This window comes from Barbatula barbatula (genome assembly GCF_947034865.1).
Source record: "Barbatula barbatula genome assembly, chromosome: 14".
Classification (NCBI taxonomy): domain Eukaryota; kingdom Metazoa; phylum Chordata; class Actinopteri; order Cypriniformes; family Nemacheilidae; genus Barbatula; species Barbatula barbatula.
This window is the reverse complement of record NC_136777.1, coordinates 5,338,908-5,362,796: the sequence shown is the minus strand read 5'-3', so window position 1 is coordinate 5,362,796 and position 23,889 is coordinate 5,338,908. Positions and strand designations below refer to the sequence as shown.

Here is a 23,889-nt window from a genome sequence, read left to right as displayed (position 1 = left end):
CGCAGAGAAATATGATAAATACACTGGACAACTTCGAAAAGTCAATAATTTAACTTTAGCCTCGGAAAAAAGCAGTCAATGATCACAAAAAGAACAGAGACTGATGAAGCTGTAACGCTATTTGATTGCCAACGAAATCGCAGCGGGATCAAAGCCGTTTTCAGAGGGAGAATTCATCAAGAATCGGTAATGAACATTAACAAGTCCAACCTGCGCTCTCGACTCACAAACAGACAGCTAAATGACATCATGAGATTGATGTGGTTGAAGAAAAGAGATGTCAGGAATTAAAATCATAATGCAGATGCGATCTAGATCTTTTGTTGTTAAAGGAAATTTCTAGTATATATTTAATGTTCATATCCAAAGTGAAGTTGTACTACTGTACTAATTGTTAAATATGTTAAGGCAGTTTTTCCTATTAATGAATTATATTGTATAGCTTGTATGGTTCATATTTAATGTGACCGTCTGTACACAAATAGAGTCTGTTGCATTTTTGTCATTACTAGTTTAAAAAGTATCTGACAAAAAATATTCATATTCAAAGGAAGGGTTTTGATTGCCTTTACCTAAACAAAATAGTTTTTTTAAAGAGGAATAAGAGTGTTATTGAACCGTTCTGAGGATTTATTAAATGCACCTTTTACAGAACAGTATGTCTTTCTAGTTTTTTTGCTAATTCATTTGTAATTTGGTGCAATATGGTTTAAAAAAGGTGATTCGGCCCGCACATTGTCACTTTTCTCTCCATCCGGCCCTTACCCTAAAATGAGTTTGACACCCCTGTATCACACGATGATGATGATGATGACTATGTTTACATTTGTGCATTTGACAGACGCTTTTATCTAAAGCGACTTACATTGCATTGTACTATACATTAGTTTCTGACTTTGTGCAATCCCCTTTGGCATTGCAGGTGAAAAAGCAACAGTAGTGAGAACGGTCTTTGAGCTCAGAAGAAATCAAGCTTAATGCCGCCCCCTGGTGAACAGAAACTATTAAAATAATGCTGAATATAAAACGATGAAATGTATAAGCATGAAAAATATACCAAATTATTAAACCATACATCATTTTAATTAAAGTCAAATACTAATACAGTGTAGATCATACCTGACCCGATCAAGAGAACCACATTTACAACACTGACCCGAGTACTTGAACGTGCACTGTTGAGTGTACTCTTTCCACTTTCCTTGTTGTGTCTGATAAACAATAATCTTGAAAAGTATATTCCGTTTATTAAAATAAAAACTCAACTATAACACATTAGACAAGAGTCACCCAGTTACTTTTTAACAGTCTTTACTTTCAAAACATCGTAAAACACAATGAATAATCTTTTCAATCTTTGTAGAGAACCTGTTCTGTAACTTCTCCTCTTAATTAGACATTTCTCCATAATAAGAGATTATAATCAGAGACAGAAACGATTGCTGAAATTATAGGAACATAAACAATCCTCAAAAGCATAGTGCAGGGAGAGAAAAAATATATATTAAAAGCAAACATTCATTTTTATTGTATTTGACAAATCTGTTGTCTGTAATGTACACTGATAATGTAAACTAACACAAACTTTTTTTATAAACGTACATAAACTTTTTCGCTCATGTTCAAGAGTTCGTTCATGATTTCTCTGGACACTTGCTTGGCCCTACAAGCACACTCACAAACAGAGCTTCTGCTCCATTTACAATTCTCTTATACTTGCTAAGAATCCACTGTATGGACAGCAGGACACACTGAAGAGGGTTATTTCTACAATTTGAGAATTGTTCTAAAAAGTCAAACAGAAAAAAGCATCACCCCTCCCCATCAGTGGTCCGTGCTGCCAGCTTTCTTCCCTTCGGATTTTAAATGTAGCTTCCCCTTCTTTTACTCATTCAACCATTTCACCTACGTACTTTACCTTTCATTATAAGCTACTCCCATATTCTGGCATACTTTAATGCCAGACTAGCCGTGCTGGACTTTTTCCTAAAATTCCACCGTAGCGTTTGATTGGTCTCTCCATTTTTCAACTCACAAACCTTTCCTCACAGAACTTATCTGCTTATTTACAGTGCTACCCAATGGCCTTTTAAGATGGGATTGGTAGGTAGCACATATTCTGTCTAGGACTGTGGACGTATATAAATAAAACAAGAATATTTATAATCTCAAGAGACCAAATACCAGTGACTTGCATTCTCATGCTGAATGGAAATCAAATACACTAATCCAGTGTACAAAGTGCAATATGCTTGCAATATCTCTACATAAAGACTTTGTTATTTTATATTTAACAAAAGCTAAACTTTTCTGGAAAATCCTTTAAACTGTTGCACTAAATCCTAGTTTAAATTGCAACGAAGGCAAAAACTCAAGGGCTAATAATCACAAATTAACACACACACACACGTGTTCATTCATTTGTTGGCATTTTCAGAGTTCTCTGTCTGTACGTCCTGTCCGGCAGTTTGTACAGTCTCTGTTTGCGCATGCCCTCTCTGAGCCTCTGCAGAGTTCTGGGCAGCACTTTCAACCTTAGATTTGGGTTTTATAGCGACGGGTGGAGGAACTTTGCTAGCGGTCTTGTGGGAGTCAATAGACTTGGATGAATCAGAAACAGTAGCCAACTCTGCGACCAGAGTCCTCCTAAGGTCAGCCTGAACCGCTGGGGACGTTTGCGTCTCTATTACAACCTTCTTGGTACTCTTGGAGAAGATGAAGCTGGCTGTGGATGCAGGAGAGACGGGTGCAGCATGGCCACTTGTGACTGGTGGAGGGGACAGCAGACTCAAGCGCTTTGTCTGGTTGTCTTTAGATGTTGCATTAGCTGCAGTCTTTCGACGAATGGCATCGTGGAGACTCATGGAGGGAGTTGCTGGTGAATTGACTACGGGAGGTGATGGAGAGATGACAGGTGGATCATAACTGGACATCTGGGTTTTTGGTTGCTCACTTTCTAGCTTTGAGGGTATTTCAATGGTGACTGCTTGCTTCACTGAAGAATCGGGGGTCTTGTAGGGCTTTTCTGCGTGAAGTGGGGTCTTGGGCTCATTGATAATTGGTTCAACTTTTGGTTCCGTTGTGTTTGGAATGGTCGCTGGTTCAGATGGCATAGGTTGGATTTGTTCCACTAGGGTACTGCATTTAAGCTCTTGTTCAGCAGAGGGTTCAGGTGCAGAGATTGCATCTGTGACCAATGAGCATGTTGGCTCAAGCGTCTTGTTTTGTGTACTTTCATCACTATTAACTGACCAAGTCGCTGGTTCAACTGGTCCTTGCTGAGTGTCTGATGCAATTGTTGCATTTACATGACCATTGGAGGACAGAGCTTCAAGTTTTGGCTCCGTGGTAGACAGAGCTTCCAGATCCGGGGGAAGTGATGTCATAATCAACGACCGTCTGAGTGGCTTTGGAGGAGCATCTTGACTGACACCTGATTTTTGTGTGGGATGTGAGGCTTTATCTGGATTTACACTCGGGCTCTGATTGGACCTGACTGACCTGAGACGAACCATTTGTAGGAGAGTTTGAGTGACCATGGGAGCAGAAGTCTCCTCTTTAGCCGGACTGGGATTGCTTGACTGTTTGTCTTCTTTTTCAGGAGTGACTACTCTGGTCTCCAATTTAATGTCAGTGGGAAGTGGAGGGGGTGGAGGAATATTGGCTTGGTGGGAAGAAGTTGATGTTACGAGGATAACATGTGGTGAAGGTTTGGATTCTTGTGGGATTTGTTTTGTTTCAGGAGGTGTTGTTGGAGGTGGTGAAGGCTGGACTTGTTGTTGGATGGGAACTTGTAGTGGCGGAGCCGGGGGAACTTGTGGTGGTGGTAGAGAAACTTTTTGTGGTGGTGGCGGAGGAATATCTGGTGGTGGTGGTGGGGGAACTTCTTGTGGTGGTGGCAGAGGAATACCTGGTGGTGGTGGGGGAACTTGTGGTGGCGAAGGAGGAACTTGTAGTGGTGGTGGCGGGATATCTGGTTGCAGTGTCTGTAAAAACAGTTGTGAAAATGCAGGTGGCGGAGGAATGGCGGAATAATTTTGCACAAAAATAGAAGTTGAAGAACCGGGACCTTCTGGAGGAGTAGGAGGAGGAAATAGAGGATGTGGAGGAATCAATTCAGCTGGTGAATGGGCAGAATCAACTGTTTCTGAAGGGGATTTGGACTGCCACAAGACCGCAGGTTGAGGAGGGGGTGGTGGGACGGTATCTGGAGGAGGATTATTGGCTTGCCACCGAAGTGCAGCTGATGCAGGGAGCGGAGGAATAATATCTGGAGGAGGTGGAGGGGATTTGATTTGCCACCAAAGTGTAGCTGGTGGTGCGTTATCTAGAGGAGGGGGTTTGACTTTTCCGGTGGTTGGCATCGATGGATGCTCTGGATCCACAATTTTAAGACCTCTCTTTTTAGCCCAACGTGCAAAGTTAACAGGTCCCGGTCCACACAACAGTTCAAAAGTCAGCTGGTTATGAGCCCAGGTCTCTGGAGGAGGAGCTGGGGGAGCCATCACAATGGGATGATCTGGAATGTCAAGCAGAGTCCAGAGATCCATTACTGCAGGGGAATGCATCCTGGCGTTCATTAAACTTTTAGCAGAAAGAAGGGATTTCTTTATTTCAGCAAGGTTACTGGTGCCATTTGTGTATGACGCTCCATTCTTTCTCATCTTTAGCTCTGCTAGCATTGTCGTCTCATCGCTGCTATATGGAGATATGATTGTCTTATGGTTAAATTCCTGCATGGTCGAGGAAGCATTCCTGATCTGTTTGCCATTGTGTAATGAGTACGATCTGTTGGGAGGAGCAGGAGGTCTCTTGCTCTTTTTCATCACGGAGAGACTATGTGTGAAAGCCCCACCAGATTCTGTCTTTGCTTCCCCGTTCATGTGAGGTGAGCCGTTGTGTTGAACTTTCCCATAATGTGGTTGGTTTGTGTTTTCAACCTGACTCGCTCTGCTGGCCACACGGGGAGTGCTACTGCTTGAGGGGGTAGAGGACTCAGACACTAGTGTTTCTGAGGAATCCGATCTACTCCAGTTCGAGTGGACTGTGGAACAATTAGAAGACATTCTGGAGGACGCCCGAGTTGAAGCGGGGCTGGCCGACACCAGGCTGCTTTTACTGACAGTTCGGACACTGCTGCGACTTTGGTTACGACTGAGTGCCACAACATCCACAGATGGTGGCAGTACAGCATTCGGGATGATTTTAGACATGTATGTGGCCTGGGGTGAGATGGACATGACTGTATTCTCTGATGGATTCCCTGGTATGGTTACCAAAGGAACAGCTGATAGGTTATTTATTAACCTTTGGATAAGACTGTCATTGTTGGGTTTTGTCAGTGTGCGGAGGCTTGTGTGTGTGTTCTCTACATCCCGAGGACGGGCTTGTATTCTCTCTTGCTCTGAGGTGGTAAATGCACCATCCACAGTGGAAACGATAGCAGGAAAGACAACAGCTCCGTTGGGCAGCTCACTTTCAAACTTGGTGGTGATCCACGCTGCTCTGTCCAGCCCTTTAGATATGAAACAAGCATAAAATAAAATGAACAACCACACACAGCTTTCTGTTAAATAACTTGATACACTAAATGACATGTAATTCAAATTAATAGTAGATTGCAGTAAAATGTACCCAGTTCTCTCTGGACGTGTCGTGGAATACCCGCAACGTTTTTCAGATGTTTCCTATGAGATTTGGGTTTTTCAGTTTTATCTGGCTTAAGAGGTCTGAATGTTGAGTCTGGTGAGAAAAAAGCAGAATGCAATGTTTCTGTGAATAATGTTACCTTTTCTTTTACTCATGCTGTGCGAATCCTCTTTTTCTAGACGGACCCAGTCTAAACGGATGATGCCCAATCTGGGAAAATTTACACCGCCTCTTTTTTATTCTTTTATTATAATAATAATAATAATAATAACAACAATAATAATAATTATTATTATTATATTTATTATTATCATTACAATCATTATCATTAATAAAAACAGTTATCCATTTATGTTGTATAGTTTTATTTGGAGTGTAAAGCTCAGCTCAGCTTTGGTTAGAATTTATTGACACAAGCACAAAACCAAAATCAAGACCCAGGAAATTATTTTATTATAAGAGGATCAACAAATTTAATAACAGATAAAATTCTAGTCAATTTATGCTCTATTTCCTGCAGGCTTTTTGTTCCTTTATGTATTTTTGTTTAATCCAATATTCCCTGATATCCTGTAGTTTCCTTTTTTGCCAAATAATGTTGTCCAATAATACCTAATGGAACAAAACAACTCATATTTGTAAGACTTTCCCTAACCCGAGAGGGCAGTAAAGTTGTACAAATATGCCCCTGCCCATCATTTTTAACCATCGCTGACCACCACCATTTAAAATAATATCAATATAATAAAATATAATTTAAATAAATAATTCAAGTATAAAACAACATTTAATATAATAGCTTTTTGCATATTCTGTTGATTCATATTTGATATTGAATTACATTTACATTTAGCCATTAAGCAGAGGCTTTTTTCTATCCAAAGCGACTTACAAAGAGTTCAGGAAGCAAACAGTGTCAGCAATAATACAATAGGTCTTAATACAATTTACTAGTTTCAACATTCTATCGTAAAGATAGATACAATTACAAGTGAGTGTTTTTGTGTAAAGTGAGACCTTGTCGCCTGAGTCCAGAGCGTGTTGATTGCCTTGAGGCGGAGGAGCGCATTGAGATGGAGGAGCGCGTCGAAATGGTATCAGCGGCTGTCCTCTCAGACTCAAAGTCACTCAACCCACTGAAGCCCATGCTGTCTTCAGTCCGGGTAGTCACTGTTGACTGCAGCAAATGGTCAATAAACACTTAACACTTTCAATCAATAGACCTTTATCAGCCATTACAAATGATCATTATATATTAACTTTTTAATATAAACGGTTTAAATCTACCATCTAGACCTTTCATTATTTACATAGTGCATACTTTTTTAAACTGTACTCAAAACAAAATGTAACAGTACTGGGAACAGATTTGAATAAATTTTTAATAAAAACTAGGAGTTAAATGATTGCATAAAGAAACCCTTACAATCATACTCTGGTCATCAGGGAAGTCCACCCCATTTTTATCATCTGGAATATAAACAAAACATCATTTCACTATAACAAAGTATGTGTATACTAACAGAGTTGTATCTTAGTATGATGCATGAAGTTAGATCAGGATTTTGAATTGTTGTTAATCGTAAAATTGCAAAAAGATGTCTTACCCTCCTGCTGCAGCAGTTTCAAGCCCTGTTGAGCCTCTGTATGCAGGTCCAGCACATACTTGGGTGGGATGCCCTCCGCAAACACATTGTCCTGGAACTCCAGGACAGGATGAGGACTTGAAACATTCTCTACAAGTAAAAATAGAGGGACAGAGCAGTTTAAAGTTGATATCTAATAGATCCGTCGATAACAGACAAATAGTTTTAGATTGTACAGGGTGTTCAGGATGTATAGAGCTTTAACGCATGGATGCTTTACAAGTACAGTAAATATACACACAGACACATACATCCCCCACGAGTCTTCAATAATCGAATCGGATTATCATAACAAAATACAGTCTGAGAAAATAAATCACCCGTTTCTAATGTTTTTAATGTTGCGATGACAGTAGCCGAGGACTAATGCCAGGAGACATTCTCCCACCTTTGCCCAAAGCCATTAATTTACATTTACAAATAATCTTTCAGCAGATGCTTTTATCCACAGCGCCTTACAAATGAGCAAAAGTAATTTATTATACAGGAACCAGCCCTTTAAAAAAATACTGCTAACCTGCATTTGCATAATGATTCAAGTTTTTGTGTGAAACATCTGGTTAAGAATAACGCACAAGTTAAAAAACAATTTTATCTTTAAAAGGTCGGGAAGCACTGTTGCCCCAAAACAGTGGGCCTTGTGTCCAAAGCTATACAGATCAGGCAAACTAAAGTCAATGAAATGTATGGTTTTCTGCCTGTGGAATTTAAAAGATGTCCCGAGATTTCAATCCATCTACTCTATTTTGCCACGAGAGGGGGCAAGAGAGGAAAGGAATGGCTAGGTCACACAGGTGTGCTTGAGGCAAACAAAACTTGTTACTCAACCTTGAGAACAAAGACTGCTTTCAATGAGTCAATCAATCATAAGCCACATGTAATCTTACTCCTGAAATGGCAAATGTAATGTCAAATATAACCATGTCAACAATATTTTATTTACAGGTATAAAAATGTGGACTCCCCTTTCATCTCAAACTAAAATAATATATAATTGATTCCTGGTCAGCAGGAAGTGAAACAGAATGGTATAAACCTAAACAATCTCAATGTACCTCCAAAATATATAAGAAACATCCTTCAACCAGAGAGCCCCGGCTACCTATATATCATATGTGACTGCTGTTCCTGATCCAGCTTCACCAAACATGATGAAACGAGACAACCGGCAATTAGACATACAAAGGTTTTGTTTGATATCTGTGACACATGAACATCATTCTTCTAAATTAGTAAAGAATGTTGGCATTCAAATTGCATAATGCCTTGCAGCTATTATGGAGAAAACTTTAGCGTCAAAACTTTCTTCACACATACAAATACGACCCTCCAATTCTGCTCTCCTATCACAGTCTAACTGCAATTTCTTGCATATGTCATTGATTACTAAATTCATAACCATAGAAAATTAAGAATGAACAAAAGAGAAAAAGAGGAATTGAAAGAGGAATGAAGCTTCTCTGGTCGTGAAACTGCACTGTGCAATGTTTTCAATAAACTTTAGGTCAGTCTCACCACTGATATGTGTCGAAAGACAAGCAGGCCACAGATCAAATGTTCTCAGAAACAATTTTGAACAATTTAGAGAGCTAAACGATCACAGAGGTCGGTCATCTTCAAGAAAAACACACATTTACTGTATAATGAAGCAAAAAGCCAGAGGCAGCACATTGTTAAGCACGATGATGCGAATTAATCTTGTGGTTTCATAACATTTAGCAACGGTGATGTATTAGAAACCAATAGAAAACAAATAGAGATCTTTTTGGCCAAAAATGCCTGAGCATGAAATAAATTTGGTGGCACATTTACATAAAAATTATAGATTTATCAAAGGAATCATAAGAATATGACCACCAAATAATTATTACAAAAAAAAAAATGTCAACGTATGCCCATACTGAATCCTGAATTATGTTTATTAGCATAGTACGTGATCACAGACATACATTTATTACCATTTTATATCTTCAAATGTGGCACAGCCAATCAGAATTGAGAATCAAATCCGTGACAACAAAAATTCTGAACTGCAAACAATTCATAAGATCACCATTACAGTTGAGACATGTCTTGAAATCTGATAACCTTCTAGGAAAGTCAAATAAAAGTAGCAGTGTGACATGCATGGACATGCTGAGGGCAGATGTCAGAACAGCTGCAACCGCAAGGGGTCTCAAACGCTTACACGCAGTCTAGGTAGAAGTTCTCTATCAAAAGCAAAACCTCCATTAATAAAAACAGTACAAAACAATTTACACAAAAACAAAACAGATAAAGTAGGCAACAGAGGCAGGGATAGAAAAGGAACACAATCATGTGCTAAAGAGAGTGACAGAAACAGGGAAAATGAACACACAGAGTAGTTAGGAGTCATCCAGACCGTTTAAATGTCATATTTTGACCTAGGAAATGATTGTATGAAGTCACTATTTCACACAGACTGCACATAAAGCATGTTAGCGTAACAGCAGTTAAAAGCTCAGTGCCAAAACTTTAGCTGCTACATTGTGCCGTTTGCATGTGCTGTGTAATTGAAGGAAAATAAAAAACACCAAGCTGCAGGATTTCTGGAACGGGTCTTTCGCTGAAAATATCTGTTTGTCCCGGGGGCATTTTTCTTCACAATGCCACTAAATGGTAAACGTTTAGGTTTACAAAGACACATAGATTTCCACTACAGCTCACATTAAAGTCTTAAAAGCATGTTAATTGATCGTAGTTTAAATAACCGTGCCACACAACCTTATTTTTAGGCATTGCAGCTTTTCTGAAAGCTGGCAGAAAAACTTCTGCTTGCCACACCTATATCATATAACAGTAACATAATATTCCGTCATTTGACATAGCGATAGTTAAAATGAACTTAACTGGTAGCAAGAGGCAAAAAACTATCGTTAATCCACCATTTAATGCGAAAATGCAAATTATAAAACGGTCAGTTCTGGTCCTAGTCCTGGTGAGCCACGTTCTAAGCAGTTATAAAATACCCGGTAACCCACTGCAATGCTTACAGCTTATTGCTTTAATAAAACATTTACAGACAAAACCCTTCCTTTCTACAGTTGGTTTCTATGTAAACACAGAGCTGCAAAAATGAAAGCAATAGTTTATTTAAATATGAAAATTCGCATCACACCATCCCAGATCTATGATTTACTTGCTTCAGTTAAACCAGGACTGCTGTGCTGACCCTCACGCATTCGCCGTGAGACTCACGCAATTGACTATTTTCTCACTCAGGATAGCACCTGCCATTTTTTCTGTGGTGTGAAATACAATATGTGATAGAAATGCCAAAAAGCCGATCTGTAGTTTTGGGTGCTGCAAACCTTTTTCCTCAGCCGTCTAGCAGTGGACCTCAATGTTATAATAAGGTGGCCATTGACCAATCAAATGTAAGGCGGGAATTACCGTTTACAGAGCCGGTGTGGTGACCAATCGAATCAAAGAAGACAGCCAAGGTTTGAGCAACAAGTGCAACGCACAACGATAGAGGCTAAACATTCAATATTTGACAATTTTTTAACAATAGAAATGTGTAGCGGTAGTATCTATTGATGCAAACTACAAAAATGGAAACGTGTTTTCTGAACCAAAACAAATCCTGTTTTTAGAATTGAAGTCACACAGACAGAATAACACCATAGAAATCTGTGCAAAAGTTAAAATACGACTGCAGATTGATAACATCAAATCTGCTTGGTTCCTGTGTGTATTGTGACTAGTATCATATGTGTGTTTTATTATCATACAGTGGATGTAGAAAATAATCCCCCCCTTCAAAATAATCACATTTTGTTGCTTTGCAGTTTGAAATTAAGATGGACACGTTTTTGTTTTATCCAGCTGCATTTACTCAGAGCATCTTATAACATCCAAGAGAAAGACATGTCAGAAAAATTAAAAACAAGAATCAATGAGGTGTCTTCAAGACATTCCACAGATTTTCAATGGGCTTCAAGTCTGGAATTTGACTAGGCATCCAAGGACATTCACTCGTTTCTCCTTTAACCACGTTGTGGTCAGTTTTCCTGTGTGCTTTGGGTCGTTGTCATGTTGGAAGATTAACCTTCTTCCCATAGACAACTTTCTGGCAGAGGGCAGTCGATTTTCCTCAAGAACTTGACGGTATTTTGCACCATCCATTTCACCTTCCATCCTTACAAGTGCTCCAGTCACTGATGCAAAGACACACCTCCATAACAGGATATTACCAGCGCCAAGCTTTACGGTAAGAATGGTGTTTTTTTGGATGGTGAGCTGTATTGGATTTACGCCAGACGAATCGTTTAGTGTTGAGGCCAAATAATTCAATTTGAATTTAATCCGACCATAACAACTTTGTCCATGTGGCCTCAGAATCTTCAAGGTGTGTTTTGGCAAAGTTCAGTCGTGACTGCATGAGGCTTTTCTTGTGGAGTAGCTTTTTTCTTACAACCCTCCCATACAACCCTCTCTTTGTGGAGAATTTTTTATATTGTTGTCACATGCACAAAATGACCACTCTTTGTTATAAATCCCTTGATGTGGGCCTTAAAGCGTTGATGTGGGCCTTTTGGTAGCATCTCTGACCAGTTTTCTCCTGGCTCTTTCATCCGGTTTGGAGTAACGTCCTGATCCAGGGAGGGTCTGTGTTTCACCAAACACCTTCCACTACTTTATAATAGACTTCACTCTGCTTCTAGGCAATGATAAAGCCTTGGAAATATTTGTGTATCCATCTTCTGACTTGTATCTGTCCACAACTTTATCCCAGAGATCTTTGGACAGTACCTTCCACCCATAGTTGATTGTTTGCTTCAGTTGCACTAAAAAGGACTGAAATGCTCTAGGAAAAGCTCTTTTCATGCTGAGCTAATCCAAATGACCACAGCTAATCACAGTTGAAAGTCAAATGGCTTTGTGTGCCATTTAGTAAAATGACACCATAATGAGTTTACAAGTCATTTGTAGGAAGGTGTGATCCTTTTTCCAACTCAGTGATTCTGTTTTTATTTGTATTTTTTTATAACATGTTGTTGATATATATTTCGCTTGATGTTATAAATTGCACCGAATTAATATATATGGATACAACAAAATCCATCTTCATTTCAAGCAAACAAAATGTGATTATTTTGAAGGGGGGTGATTCTTTTCTATATCCACTGTATGCATGTTTTAAGGATGGATGGATGTGCTTTTTGAAACTTCACTATGTTGACGCATTAGATAACATTACCGAAATTTAATCATTTAATTAATTTTGCAAGCTCGTGGCTTAAAAATGCCAAATACACAAACCTCATAAGAATGTTGCAAAGCTGGAGATTCGGCACCAGCAGAGAAAACTAAAACAGACATTGGACCTAAAGTTTATTACCATTTTGTTTTTGGCTATTGGTGACAGGTGGGGCTTGGACCCCTTCCTTACCTTAAGTGGGGAATGCCAGAAAAAAGTTTGAGAAACACTGGTCTACAGTAACCGCGCTAGGCTCTAGTCACAAACCAAAGAGAACCAGTTTTACCAACTTCACACCTGCTCATTGTCAAATTCTCCAGGCTAATTCTGGAATTTGGCACAAACACACCCACTCATAAAAACAAATAAACATACACACAACCTCTGTCCGTCCTCATCTCTCAAACTTTCACAAACACAATGTTCGGGAGTGTGTAGAGGAATGACTGACATTTCTCATGATGAGTAGAAAGTCACAAGGTCACAAAAGTGTAACCTTTGGCAAGTGTGAAACTTCTAACAGGAGACGTCAAAAACGCTAGCAAGTATTTGATGGGAAATCAGTTTTAGGTAGCTGTTCTTTGTTCACTGTACTGGCCACATCCCGCAGGAAGTTTTTATATTGCAAGGTCTGGGATGCAGGATACAAAACAATATTGTCCAAGTTCCCAGTATGACCTCCTTATAAGACTGCCTTACTAAACGGTACCGTCGCTATTGTTTACACTAAAAGTTAATACTTGAGGGTTAGGAATTTCAACCAACTCTCCATTCCAAGCCACAAGACCGCACTTTGATAACCTAAAGCTTCAAAGGGACACACACACAAACATATACTGTATATGTATGTAGCATGTTGTGCAACTTTATTTCATTAATTTGTTAAATTTGAAGGTGACCTCATGTGAATTGGGACACTAAACAACCACACAAGATACCCGATCACTGTAGCAAAGAGTTTAGCATGGATGGGTTCTCCCTCACTTCATGGAAAATACTAAATGTTATTTAAAACTTACCACATAGAGCTCAGCAATATACCCAGTCAAACTCCTTTAATAAATCAATACTATTACTGTGTTTCCATATTGGAAGGGAGCAGTAGCTGATAATCTTATCAAGTTACCAAACACACTGAGATTTAGTTAAGTGACGCGTTCTTAAAGTCAGCACAGAGGGTCAGAATAATCACATCACATACTCACATAAGAAAGATGATGAAACACATTTACGCTATAGTCGATAAGGTTAAGCAAGCCCACTGCTATTCTCCATCAAAGTCTGCATTCAGGCACAAACAATTATATATAATTATAAATTAAATTAAATATATATTAATTGATTCAATATGTTGACTCTTAATACATAGGAATTCAATTATTTTGCAAAAGGAGGATTCACTAATTCACTAAACAGTTCTCAGCCACCTGTATATTTTCTCTAGTTAAGTTCCAATTAAATGCAAACTTTTATGAATCAAAACGCAGTTTCCTGAATTCCTTATCAAAATGGCAAATGGTCTAAATAATCCATCCTTCTCTAGTCCATCACAATCTTCAGAAGCAGGTAGCGACCATTACCTCAGGACCATCACATAAAAGCTGTTTATTTTCTGTGGTTACGCACCATATAGATCATTGTGAAAACTACAATTGGTTCTTTCAGACCAGTGTGTGTGTGTGTTTGTTTAAGTAGCTTCTTGCTTCACTAAATGGGTGGAGTTGAGGTGTAGTCTCACAAAGGTCACAAAGGGATTTAAAACATACAAAACCTCGAAACAAGACATTATTTATGCTGGTTTTGATCCCAAGCTAGACCACAGACGGACGAATATACAAACGCACCGTTAACGCAAACAGTTCTTCATCTGACCTCAGCAAAGTGCAAACTTTTATCTTCATTGTGTGTTAAAATTCCAACTCGGAAAAACTTGTGACTTTGTGATAAACATATGACAAACATTTCCAAGATAACTGCAAGCACACACTCAATATATAGATGTTTGATGGAAGTGTAAAGGTTACTGGACATGTCAGTCTGTTTTGGTCAAATGGAATACAAATGACATTAACAAACAGGAGGAAGTGAAATTAGCAAGAAGCATTAACTGCAAAGGAAAGAGAGCAACCGATTTGAAAGAAGATACCAAACATTTAGACATTTAAAGACTATTGTGGAATCATCTATTGTTTTGCTAACATTTGTGCTATTATCAAAGCCAATATGTAATCGAGGAACTCTTAAAAAACACTGACATGTGTAATTTTGATGCCTATCCTTTTATTGTAAGAGTAACCCTTACACAATATAGAAAAATTCCATTTTAGTTACGGGTTAGATTTTAGTACGGTAAACATTCCAGAATGATGTCCCTAACACCAGTTAAAAAAGTCTCACATTTGCTTACAGAACCAGTTTATGTTATGGAAAACGCAGAACTGGTTTTAGATATTAGTAACGCAAAATATAAAACTCCTCCAAGAAAGAAAGTACTAGGCTCACAAGTAAACAAGACACAACTCCAAGAGTACACGATTGTATAAATAAATAGCTTGTGTAATACAGGAGCAGATTGTGAAGTATTACCTGTGTTAGGTGTAGCTGGTGGTAGCGCCAAAGGTGATCCGGGGTCGAGCAGGCCTCCTCGTAACTCCAAAGTGTTTTTGCGGGCTTTCCTACGCTGTCTCTTTAACCACCTGAATGCTCGGCTGAAGGAACCCGTTCTTTTCCTGCCCCGTTTGCCTCTTCCCCCCTGTCGCTCCTCGAAGAACACCTGCAGCATATCTGGAGGAATCAGGTCCCCCACAGACTCACAACCGGATGACATCACGCCAACTGCCACAAAATAAAAACAAAACATATTGAGCCATAAGCACCCGTAAAAATCTGATGACGTGATCTTTGGTCATGCTTGCTGAGACCAGTCTTTAAAGAATGTTCATCCACTGTACCTTCAAGTTGTTTCAAAGCTAATAATATTGGAAGAATGTTCAAATGTTCAGTTCTTGGACACTATTATAGTATAGTCAACGGTCCCAGAACAGTTTGGTTTCCCACAGTTTCTTTTTTCAAAATATCTTTTGTGTTTAACAGAACAAACAATTGGGACAACGTGAGGATACAGTAGGTAAATTGTGACAGAACTTTCTTTTTTGGATAAACTATCCCTTAAATGTGTACGCCCTGTTCACACTGGCAGCGACTAAGCGTCATGATCGCATTTATTTCAATGATAGTTTAGAGATATCCGGCGACACGACCAACAATGACCGTTGGCGACAAGAAGTGGGCGTGTCAAGTGATGCGACTAAGTTGAGATTTGTTCAACTTTATGCAAATGAAAAGTGTCTTTTGGGAGTGATTTAAGAGGTTGAGCTAGATTTAGGCTCGTAAGAAATCCATCATAATCTATTATTACCCGTCACTATGGTGCAAGGTAGCGTTATGTGGTAATTGGTGTTGGTGACGTCATCACATTGTACTGTAAGCTGCGGCTTGGACAAGAATGTGCTGCTTCTGCCGCTCACTGAACAGAGAAGATGCCAAGAGACATTTTTACACTCACTGAAAGTTAAGGTTTATCCAAAAAGACGCCCAAAAAACTCTGTATACGCTGACCGCATGCAAGATTTCCAAAACAGACCAGCCATTGTAAGTAAGCTAATGAATGGGAAACGCACATCCCTTCGCAATCGTGTTCAAGGCACGGGTAGTAGCCTACGATCACGCTGTAATAAAGGGAAATGACAAAACCCTTATTGCCAATTACGGAGAAATTTCGGTTAACGAGTGACTACCAATAGGAGTAAAGCAGCTCACGTCTCTCGTCAGTTACTGCAGGGTTTGCTTTTAACTGTTACTAGAGCAACCAAAGCTAGGAACGCCTTCAACAACATTGTGGCAGGAGACAAAAATATGTGACCATTTGTTGTAATTAATGAGGTTTGGCCATTTTACCTACACCTATTGTTAGGTATATAGAACGTCCAGATGATGTCCAGAACACTTCAGTGTGTATTTGTTTTGTATTGCTGAACAAAGTAAAATTGTTATTCTAGAAGAAAATTGTTGGTCTACTTAGACCAGGATCTCATTGAAATGGTGTGCATCTTAAATCAGACTCAATGAGCTACAGGCACCATTCCTGAACACCTAGTCATCAGCTCCACCCTTGCACACACACACAAGCACGCACAGACACCACACAGAGAGTTACTAATTCTCTCGCTCACATACACACAAACACAGATACAACAGACATGGAGTGTTGCTGATACATGGTGTCACACACAGATACACAATAAGTGGTACCCACACACACACACGATGTGTGAAGTATTTAAACACAGGCATGATATCTTGAATAAACAGGTATAAACACACCCAGCAGATGTATTTACCCAGGGAGGTCATTTCAGTAATATAAGAGAGATACACACATTCACAAAGGACAGAACGTCACATGAACATAAAGACACAAAGCCAACTGTTTGAAAATGATGCTGTTTAATATAAACAGTGGTGGGGTACATTTTGTGTGATGCAGACATCTTCACATGGGTGAGCTCCGTTTAGCATTTCAGCCGGTCACTAGACCAATCAGATGACGGCATGTTGACTCATTCCATCGCTATGGGAACTCACAGACACAAACAGCATAAAACCAGCATGCGAGCAGCACGTGTTCAATACACTTTTTTAATCATGATCACATCAGTGGGATCTAGGAGCGAAGTTAAAAACACAGACTCAATCTGCTTTCTGCAGGCTGCAGATGATTCATTTGCATTGGGTTAGGTAATATTAGAAATGAATATAATAGATGTCAGGACACTATTTGCATGACATCACAGGTCTGTTTTGTTCAACCTGAGCTTTAATCCTCACACGTATATATATGCAAGCATACTTGCGCACAATTACACACTCCCATACAGAAACTTTTCACAACCCTGAGAAAAATTTACAGGTACTGATCCTACAGGACTGTCAAGGTGTGTCATATGATCTAGTAACAGTTTAGGGCGGATTCAAGGTTGCCCTCAAAAACAACAACATTTCAACAATAAGACTCCCTCCACAGATCCTTCCTTCCCAGATAAAAATGTGCAAACACACAGGGAAAAAGCAAAGGCTAACAGGCTACATTCTGCTTACTGCATACCGTGGCATACACATCACCCAATAGGTTATTATAGCTCATACAATAACACAAATTATTTTATAATTATACTTTTCTGTCCCTAACATGCATGACTTTCTTTACCAAAGAAGATATTTGAAAGAATGTGGGAAACCAAACAACATTGACCACATTGACTTCCACCGTATGGACACAAAACCACTGAACCATTTCTCAAAATATAATATAATTTGTCTTTGAACAGAAAATATTCATAGAGGTTGATAAATGATGAAAGAATTCTTACTTTTAGATGAATAGTTCACCCAAGTATGAACATTGATTGATAATTTACATCCCCTCATGCAATGTCTTTTTTATTTGAAACAAACAATTTTTACTTAAAATTCTTACACAGGGGTCAACACGGCAAAGGTCCAAAAAGCACATCCATCATTAAACTAAACCAATGACTCCATTGGGTTTTGAATGGGGTGGAAATAGTTTGGTCCCTCACGATTCGTTTCAGAATCGAGTCTAAGAGTCACGATTCAATTAAGAATCGATCTTAAATTTTTGATACAGAAAACATCGTAACGTAGCATTTGCGCTCAGGGTAAGGTTCTAGTCTTTGAACTGTCACATATTGCATTTTAAAAGGGTCATATGGCACAAAAATGGGTTTTACTGTGTCTTTTGGTGTCATAAGTTGCCCATGCATGTATTATTAAGTGTCCGAACAAAAGATGCATTCTATCGAAAGCGAATGCTCAGACCTTCCTGAAACACCTTGTGTAACCACACCCCGGCAAATCTACGTCAGTTCGTGATATGATTTGACTAAGACCGCCCAAATGTATACACAAGTAAGGTGTGTGTACCTGTGGCGTTACATTTCCGTCACAAGCTTGCAGTACTCGACCAATCACTACGCAATAGTTAACTTGGCAACCATAGCACACCTTGTGTAAGCTCTTTATACACCTCTGAAGACATAGCTATGCGTATTATATTACATTTCTATCAATAGATCATCCCAAATATTACACGCAGGACCTTTAAGTCTAAACAGTGACAGGTTTCGGGAAACGCTATATTGCACTCATTGACAATTTAGCTGCGGTATGGTGAATTGAACCTGCAGCTTTTTGCTCCCACTCCTATTTATTAATTTGTTTGGGTGATGGATAGGATATTTTTAGCTTATTGGTCGATGAAACGTGTATTAATCAGCAAAGGAATGTAAAAATGGCGTCACTGACGATAATGTGAAATCTCGTTGGTCCTCGTGCGCCATTTGAGTAGTTTGCATGTTTAATTGCGAGATACACCGAACAGCCAATGAGATTTATCAGTAGTCACATTACCAAAGTATTTTGACTAAAAACATCTTAACTCTTAGGTACCTTGGTTCCTGTTAAACACTACGGCGGTTGTTACATCTTATTTGTCACTATTTTGTTTATTTGTCACTCATCTTACATTTCACTCAAAATGGAATTCCGAAACACGGTATTACACATATGTAGTGCATACTGTGTTACACTAACTGAGGTAAACTCAGAAGAATGACACGTGGCTTAGCACACCTGCACACGCTGCAGAAGACGCGCAGGTGAGGCCGTGTGCCTGTGTTCATGTGGGTTACAGGAAATCTGGAAGATAAAAAGCCTAAGGGGTTTTTACCAGGAAAGCTGCAGTCACATTAACATACACACACACAGAACTGAGAGTGGTGTAGACTAGTGTAAACTGCATGGCAGTGTTTACCAGGAAGATTGTACAGACTGGGATTGTCATTCGCTCCCACACACCTCCTACAGAGGGGTTTTCCATTCTAATAGATGATGCATTTCGAATGGCTTAAAAATGAGGCATTACATGCGCAAACTAGGTGCAACTTAGAAAAGCATTTTCTTCAGTTCTGTCTGTTTCCAAGTCAAAACATTTGAAATTCTACTCTAAGCGTTGAGGAGAAGGCCGTTCTCCGTGACAGCTTCTATTACAGGACATTGGCGCAATAGACACACAGACACACACACAAAACACATGAATATGAGAAGACCACCCGGGGTATATTTTATATCAGATATCCGTGTGACATGAAATAAATCCCCTGGAGAGGAGCATATTTTATCTGATGAAATATAATCATGATTTCACCTCCAAACTTCAGATGTCTCATGTCAGGTTTCCGTCTAATGTTAACACCATGACGTTTTGATGTGATCTGTATCTGTGTGTATTTGCGTTTGTGTTCGGGGTATTGCAGCAGCTTGTTGAGAGCAGGAACAGCATTCCTGAAAGACTGATGATTGTATAATTCATGTGGGCTCCTCCTCTAGATCCACCTCTCCTTCCATCACTGTTGTCTTCTCTCGTCCTGTTTTCTTTTGGATTACTAATGTTTTGTTTTGATGGATGTACGTTCAGACAGTAAAGGGCTAGATCATGCAAAAATTATCTCAACCTAAAGTTGTTCCAAAGCTGTATACAATTCTTTGTCTTGTCGAACACAACAGAGGATATTTTGAAGAATGTGGGAAATTAAACAATTCTGGAGCACCATTGGCAACTATAGTAGTTTTTCTTCCCACTATGGCAGTCAATGGTGGCCCAGAACTGTTCGGTTAGAAACATTCTTCGTCTATCTTTCTTTGCGTACAGCAGGTTTTACAGGTCTGGAACAGTTTTGATGGGGAAATGAGATAATTTTTATTTTTGGGTGAAATATCCCCATACCAGGAATCAGTTCATATTGAACAACATCATGACTGAACACCTACAATGTTTTCATTTACAGTACATTCAACAGTCTCATATTTTGTCTCAGTTTCATTATCGATTCCTTACATAGAAATACCTCATTCTCAAACCTCGTCCTACATCTTTAAAAAAACTTGCTAAAAAACAATCCAGAACTGTCACTATCATCCTTATAGATGGTTTCATCGGTTTTGTCTGTGTTTGTAGGATCCGTCCATATTTGGAGGAATGTCAGACAGATCACATCCCTCACTGACTTCCATAGTATTTATTTTCCCTACTATGGCAGTTAATGGGGGATGTTGAGAGTTTGGTTACTGACAATCTTCCAAATATCTTTCTATGTGTTCATGGGTTTGTATATAGCTTGTATAGCTTTTCTGTGGCTCAGTAATTAGAGCATGGCGCTAGCAAAGCCAAGGTCATGGGTTCGATCCAGGTGATTGCACATAGTCAGAAAGAAGTGTATAATACGATGCAATGTTGGTCACTTTGGATAAAAGCATCTGCTAAATAATTTTCATTCAGCGTGAACTATCCGTAATCTCAATCTTTGTTTATGTTGTTACCGCTGAAACAGTCTACACAAACCATAAATATCTCACTTTCCCATTATGTCTCTCTTACTCAGACATTGTAACAAAACATCATCTTTCTCTCTCATTTACGCTTATGCAAACCTGTATCTCTCCCAATGAGGCTTGCCAGTAATGTTGCTGATTATATAATGATCAAGCGGCAGATTAGCCATCATCAAGTGTTTAGATTAAAGATCAAAACCAATCAAGCCCTTTACAAATAAGCGCTTCCACTAAAGCACACCAAAAGGCTAAAAGCTGTTGATTCAACTATCACAGTGATCAATGTGCCCAAGGTTTCCAAGGTTTACCTTACAACCCCGGCGCCCTGAAGCAAAACCAGGCAATTGTCAGTCACATTATCTCACACCAGTTGCCAATGAAAAACCTGTTTTAATTTTCCAGAATAAAACAACAGCAGCGTGGGAAAACCATCACAAACGCAACATTTGCCTAAAGAGGTCACACTTCTGTCTGTCAGAATTGTGGCAGTAATTTTAAACAGACAATTTAATGTCCGAATGTTGTATACTTCTTGGGATTACTGCAAAGACGACACCAGCCCACATTTTATAAACAACTCGCCACCATACCATCCTTCTCCACACCACGTGGCTATTGCGATATGTGCAACCCATACAAACATCAAAGCAGACAGGTTTAGATCAAACAAAAGCAAATCACACATAAATCAACTAAAAAACTAACATTTCTAGCCATATCTTCCTTCATTAGGGCAGTGATGTGGCTTCCATCCATCTCAAACACACAGACACACACCTCCAGCTTCTGCACACACTTGCGCAACTGATCTGGAATCTCTACAGAAACAAGCCCATGCATGGCAGCCTGACGGGTACAGAGGCACACCCAAAAATCAACAATACCTACGATCTCCCTTTCGCTCCCTCTCTCTCTCTCCCACAGGTCACCCACAGCTCTTGTGTTCTTTAGGTGTTTGGAGTCATTCTGTCTCCCTCCTCCTCTTCACCCCTGCAGGTCTCCTCAATCTGTTTGAGGTTAATGTGCAAACCCACTCAAGGCTAAATTTATGCGACTCGTCTCTCCACGAGCGCGTGCATTTTTGTGACATTATATAAAAGTTAATATGTAATGAACCCGTATATGAGACGGAATATGTCATTGACAGATAACTAACAAAACTATAAGATTATATAATATAACAAGAGACAAAGACGCACGCATACTGCTAAAAATAATTTTTCGAAACGAACAAATCAGATTTAGCACTCACTTTCTATTTAAATATGACAAAACTCACTTTTACGTGCCATGATCAAGTTCTCTTAGTTTATTATTAAAAATAATACATTACAGTGTTTCAAGGTAAAAAAAACAAGATAAGAGGCGATGTCATATGGATAGATTAAGCAGGGCTGTTACCTCTTTAACTTTTGGATCCGTCCGTTTCCTTGTTAGGCGCTGTAAAGTCCTTTACATCGGACAGTCCACGTGCATCTGCTTTGGGAAGTTCAGGTGAGACATTTTCGCAATATTCCAGGTTTTCTACGAGACGTTTCTTCCATGAAAGAGGCACTGTGAGTACTCAGGGATCGGTCTTCACAGACGGCGCTCCTCTGGGGTGAGACACTCTTCACTGTTTAATCCTGAAGAGGCTCCACAGGTAAGAATTAAGGGAGTTTCCTACACTTCGACATCATGACTGCTCAGTGGCGCCGCCACGCGGCTACAAAATAAATGTAGACTTAAAAACATCCTGCCTGGGATGATTACATAAACACTTATCAAAGGGTGTGTTGCTTTCATGTCATTAATGAATGAGACGGCATGTATTGCTATGGCTGTGCTTAGTCATCACCTACCACATCATAGTGGGATGTGTTGTAAATTAAAAACATCCTAATAATTAGATCCTGATATAAGAAAGCAGGTTGTATTACATGGAAACATTTTATTGAATCCAATAAAAAATGTGCCAGACTTTGCATCACTGCAACACGTCGTCATTCCCCACAGTCATATTGATGACTATGGCATTACATGTTTTCCCACCATGTTGAACATTGTAATCTTGTGAAAACCGCTGTACGAGTCTTGTTTCCTGATTTGTGAAATGTGCTGATTTGAGATTGCTAGACCATTTTTAGCAGGTAGATTTTTTTCATGAATCGTCACTTTCTGTGCCTGGATAGGCATATCAGAGGTGTCCAATCCTGCTCCTGGCACGGTGGTTGCAGAGTTTAGCTCCGGACGAAACCAGCTCATAGAGGTCTTCAGGATTATTTGGAAATTACATGCGGGGTGTTTGATCAGGGGTTTGGGCTAAACTATGCGGGACAGTTGATTGGACACCCTTACCCGAAATCTAGCCTTCACATTTTCAAAAATTCCGTCATGATTTATCACATTGTTAAACATTTCTTCTGTGGAAGTCAAAGGGGACCAATGTTGTATCTGTACCAATGTTCTTTTAAACATTGTGTGTTCGTTGGAAGACGTCATACAGATCTAGAATGACGTGAGGGTGAGTTAGTGTGTGTACTATCCCTTTAAAAGTTACAAATGAAACAGCACAATATATTTTCGACAGATATACAAGCTTTTCAGATACTGGAGATAATACTTCACATTTCACCATATGTCTATCACGTACAAGTATTGCCAAACATCAGGGGTGTAGCACAGAATCTTGGCAAAGGCAATGTGTGGGCCCCTGCGCTTTTTTATGTAAATTGTTATATTTATGTATAATACGGCTCTGAATCTCATTTCTGTATGAATTGTGATGTACTTAAATATGAATAGATCATCTCGGTTTCCCCGTAAACGTGAATTAATAGTTGAACTACATTTAATTTGAATTGTGTTTCATTAAAAGAGACACTCTGCAGTGTAGTCCAAACTATTGAACAGTAAAACATT

At 39.3% G+C, this 23,889-nt stretch overlaps 1 protein-coding gene across 1 annotated transcript; it reads right to left on the bottom strand.

Moving 5' to 3' along the window:
• Positions 1-1,069: 1,069 nt before the first annotated feature.
• On the bottom strand, positions 1,070-22,625 carry LOC306903821 (uncharacterized protein). Its single transcript, XM_079473321.1, has 7 exons — positions 22,390-22,625; positions 15,106-15,354; positions 7,257-7,385; positions 7,076-7,119; positions 6,667-6,826; positions 5,635-5,742; positions 1,070-5,515 (listed from the first exon to the last, which is right to left on the bottom strand). The coding sequence occupies exons 2-7, from the start codon at positions 15,344-15,346 to the stop codon at positions 2,418-2,420; spliced, it is 3,780 nt and encodes a 1,259-aa protein (XP_079329447.1). The 5' UTR covers positions 15,347-15,354; positions 22,390-22,625; the 3' UTR covers positions 1,070-2,417.
• Positions 22,626-23,889: the final 1,264 nt, after the last annotated feature.

Bases quoted from the DNA above. Each gene is read 5' to 3' on its own strand.
- LOC306903821 (XM_079473321.1), bottom strand. From the start codon at position 15,346: ATGTCATCCGGTTGTGAGTCTGTGGGGGACCTGATTCCTCCAGATATG. The intron at 7,120-7,256 runs GTAAGACATCTT...TTTATATTCCAG, and splicing joins GAAACTGCTGCAGCAGGAGG to ATGATAAAAATGGGGTGGAC. The intron at 6,827-7,075 runs GTAAGGGTTTCT...CATTTGCTGCAG, and splicing joins CTGATGACCAGAGTATGATT to TCAACAGTGACTACCCGGAC.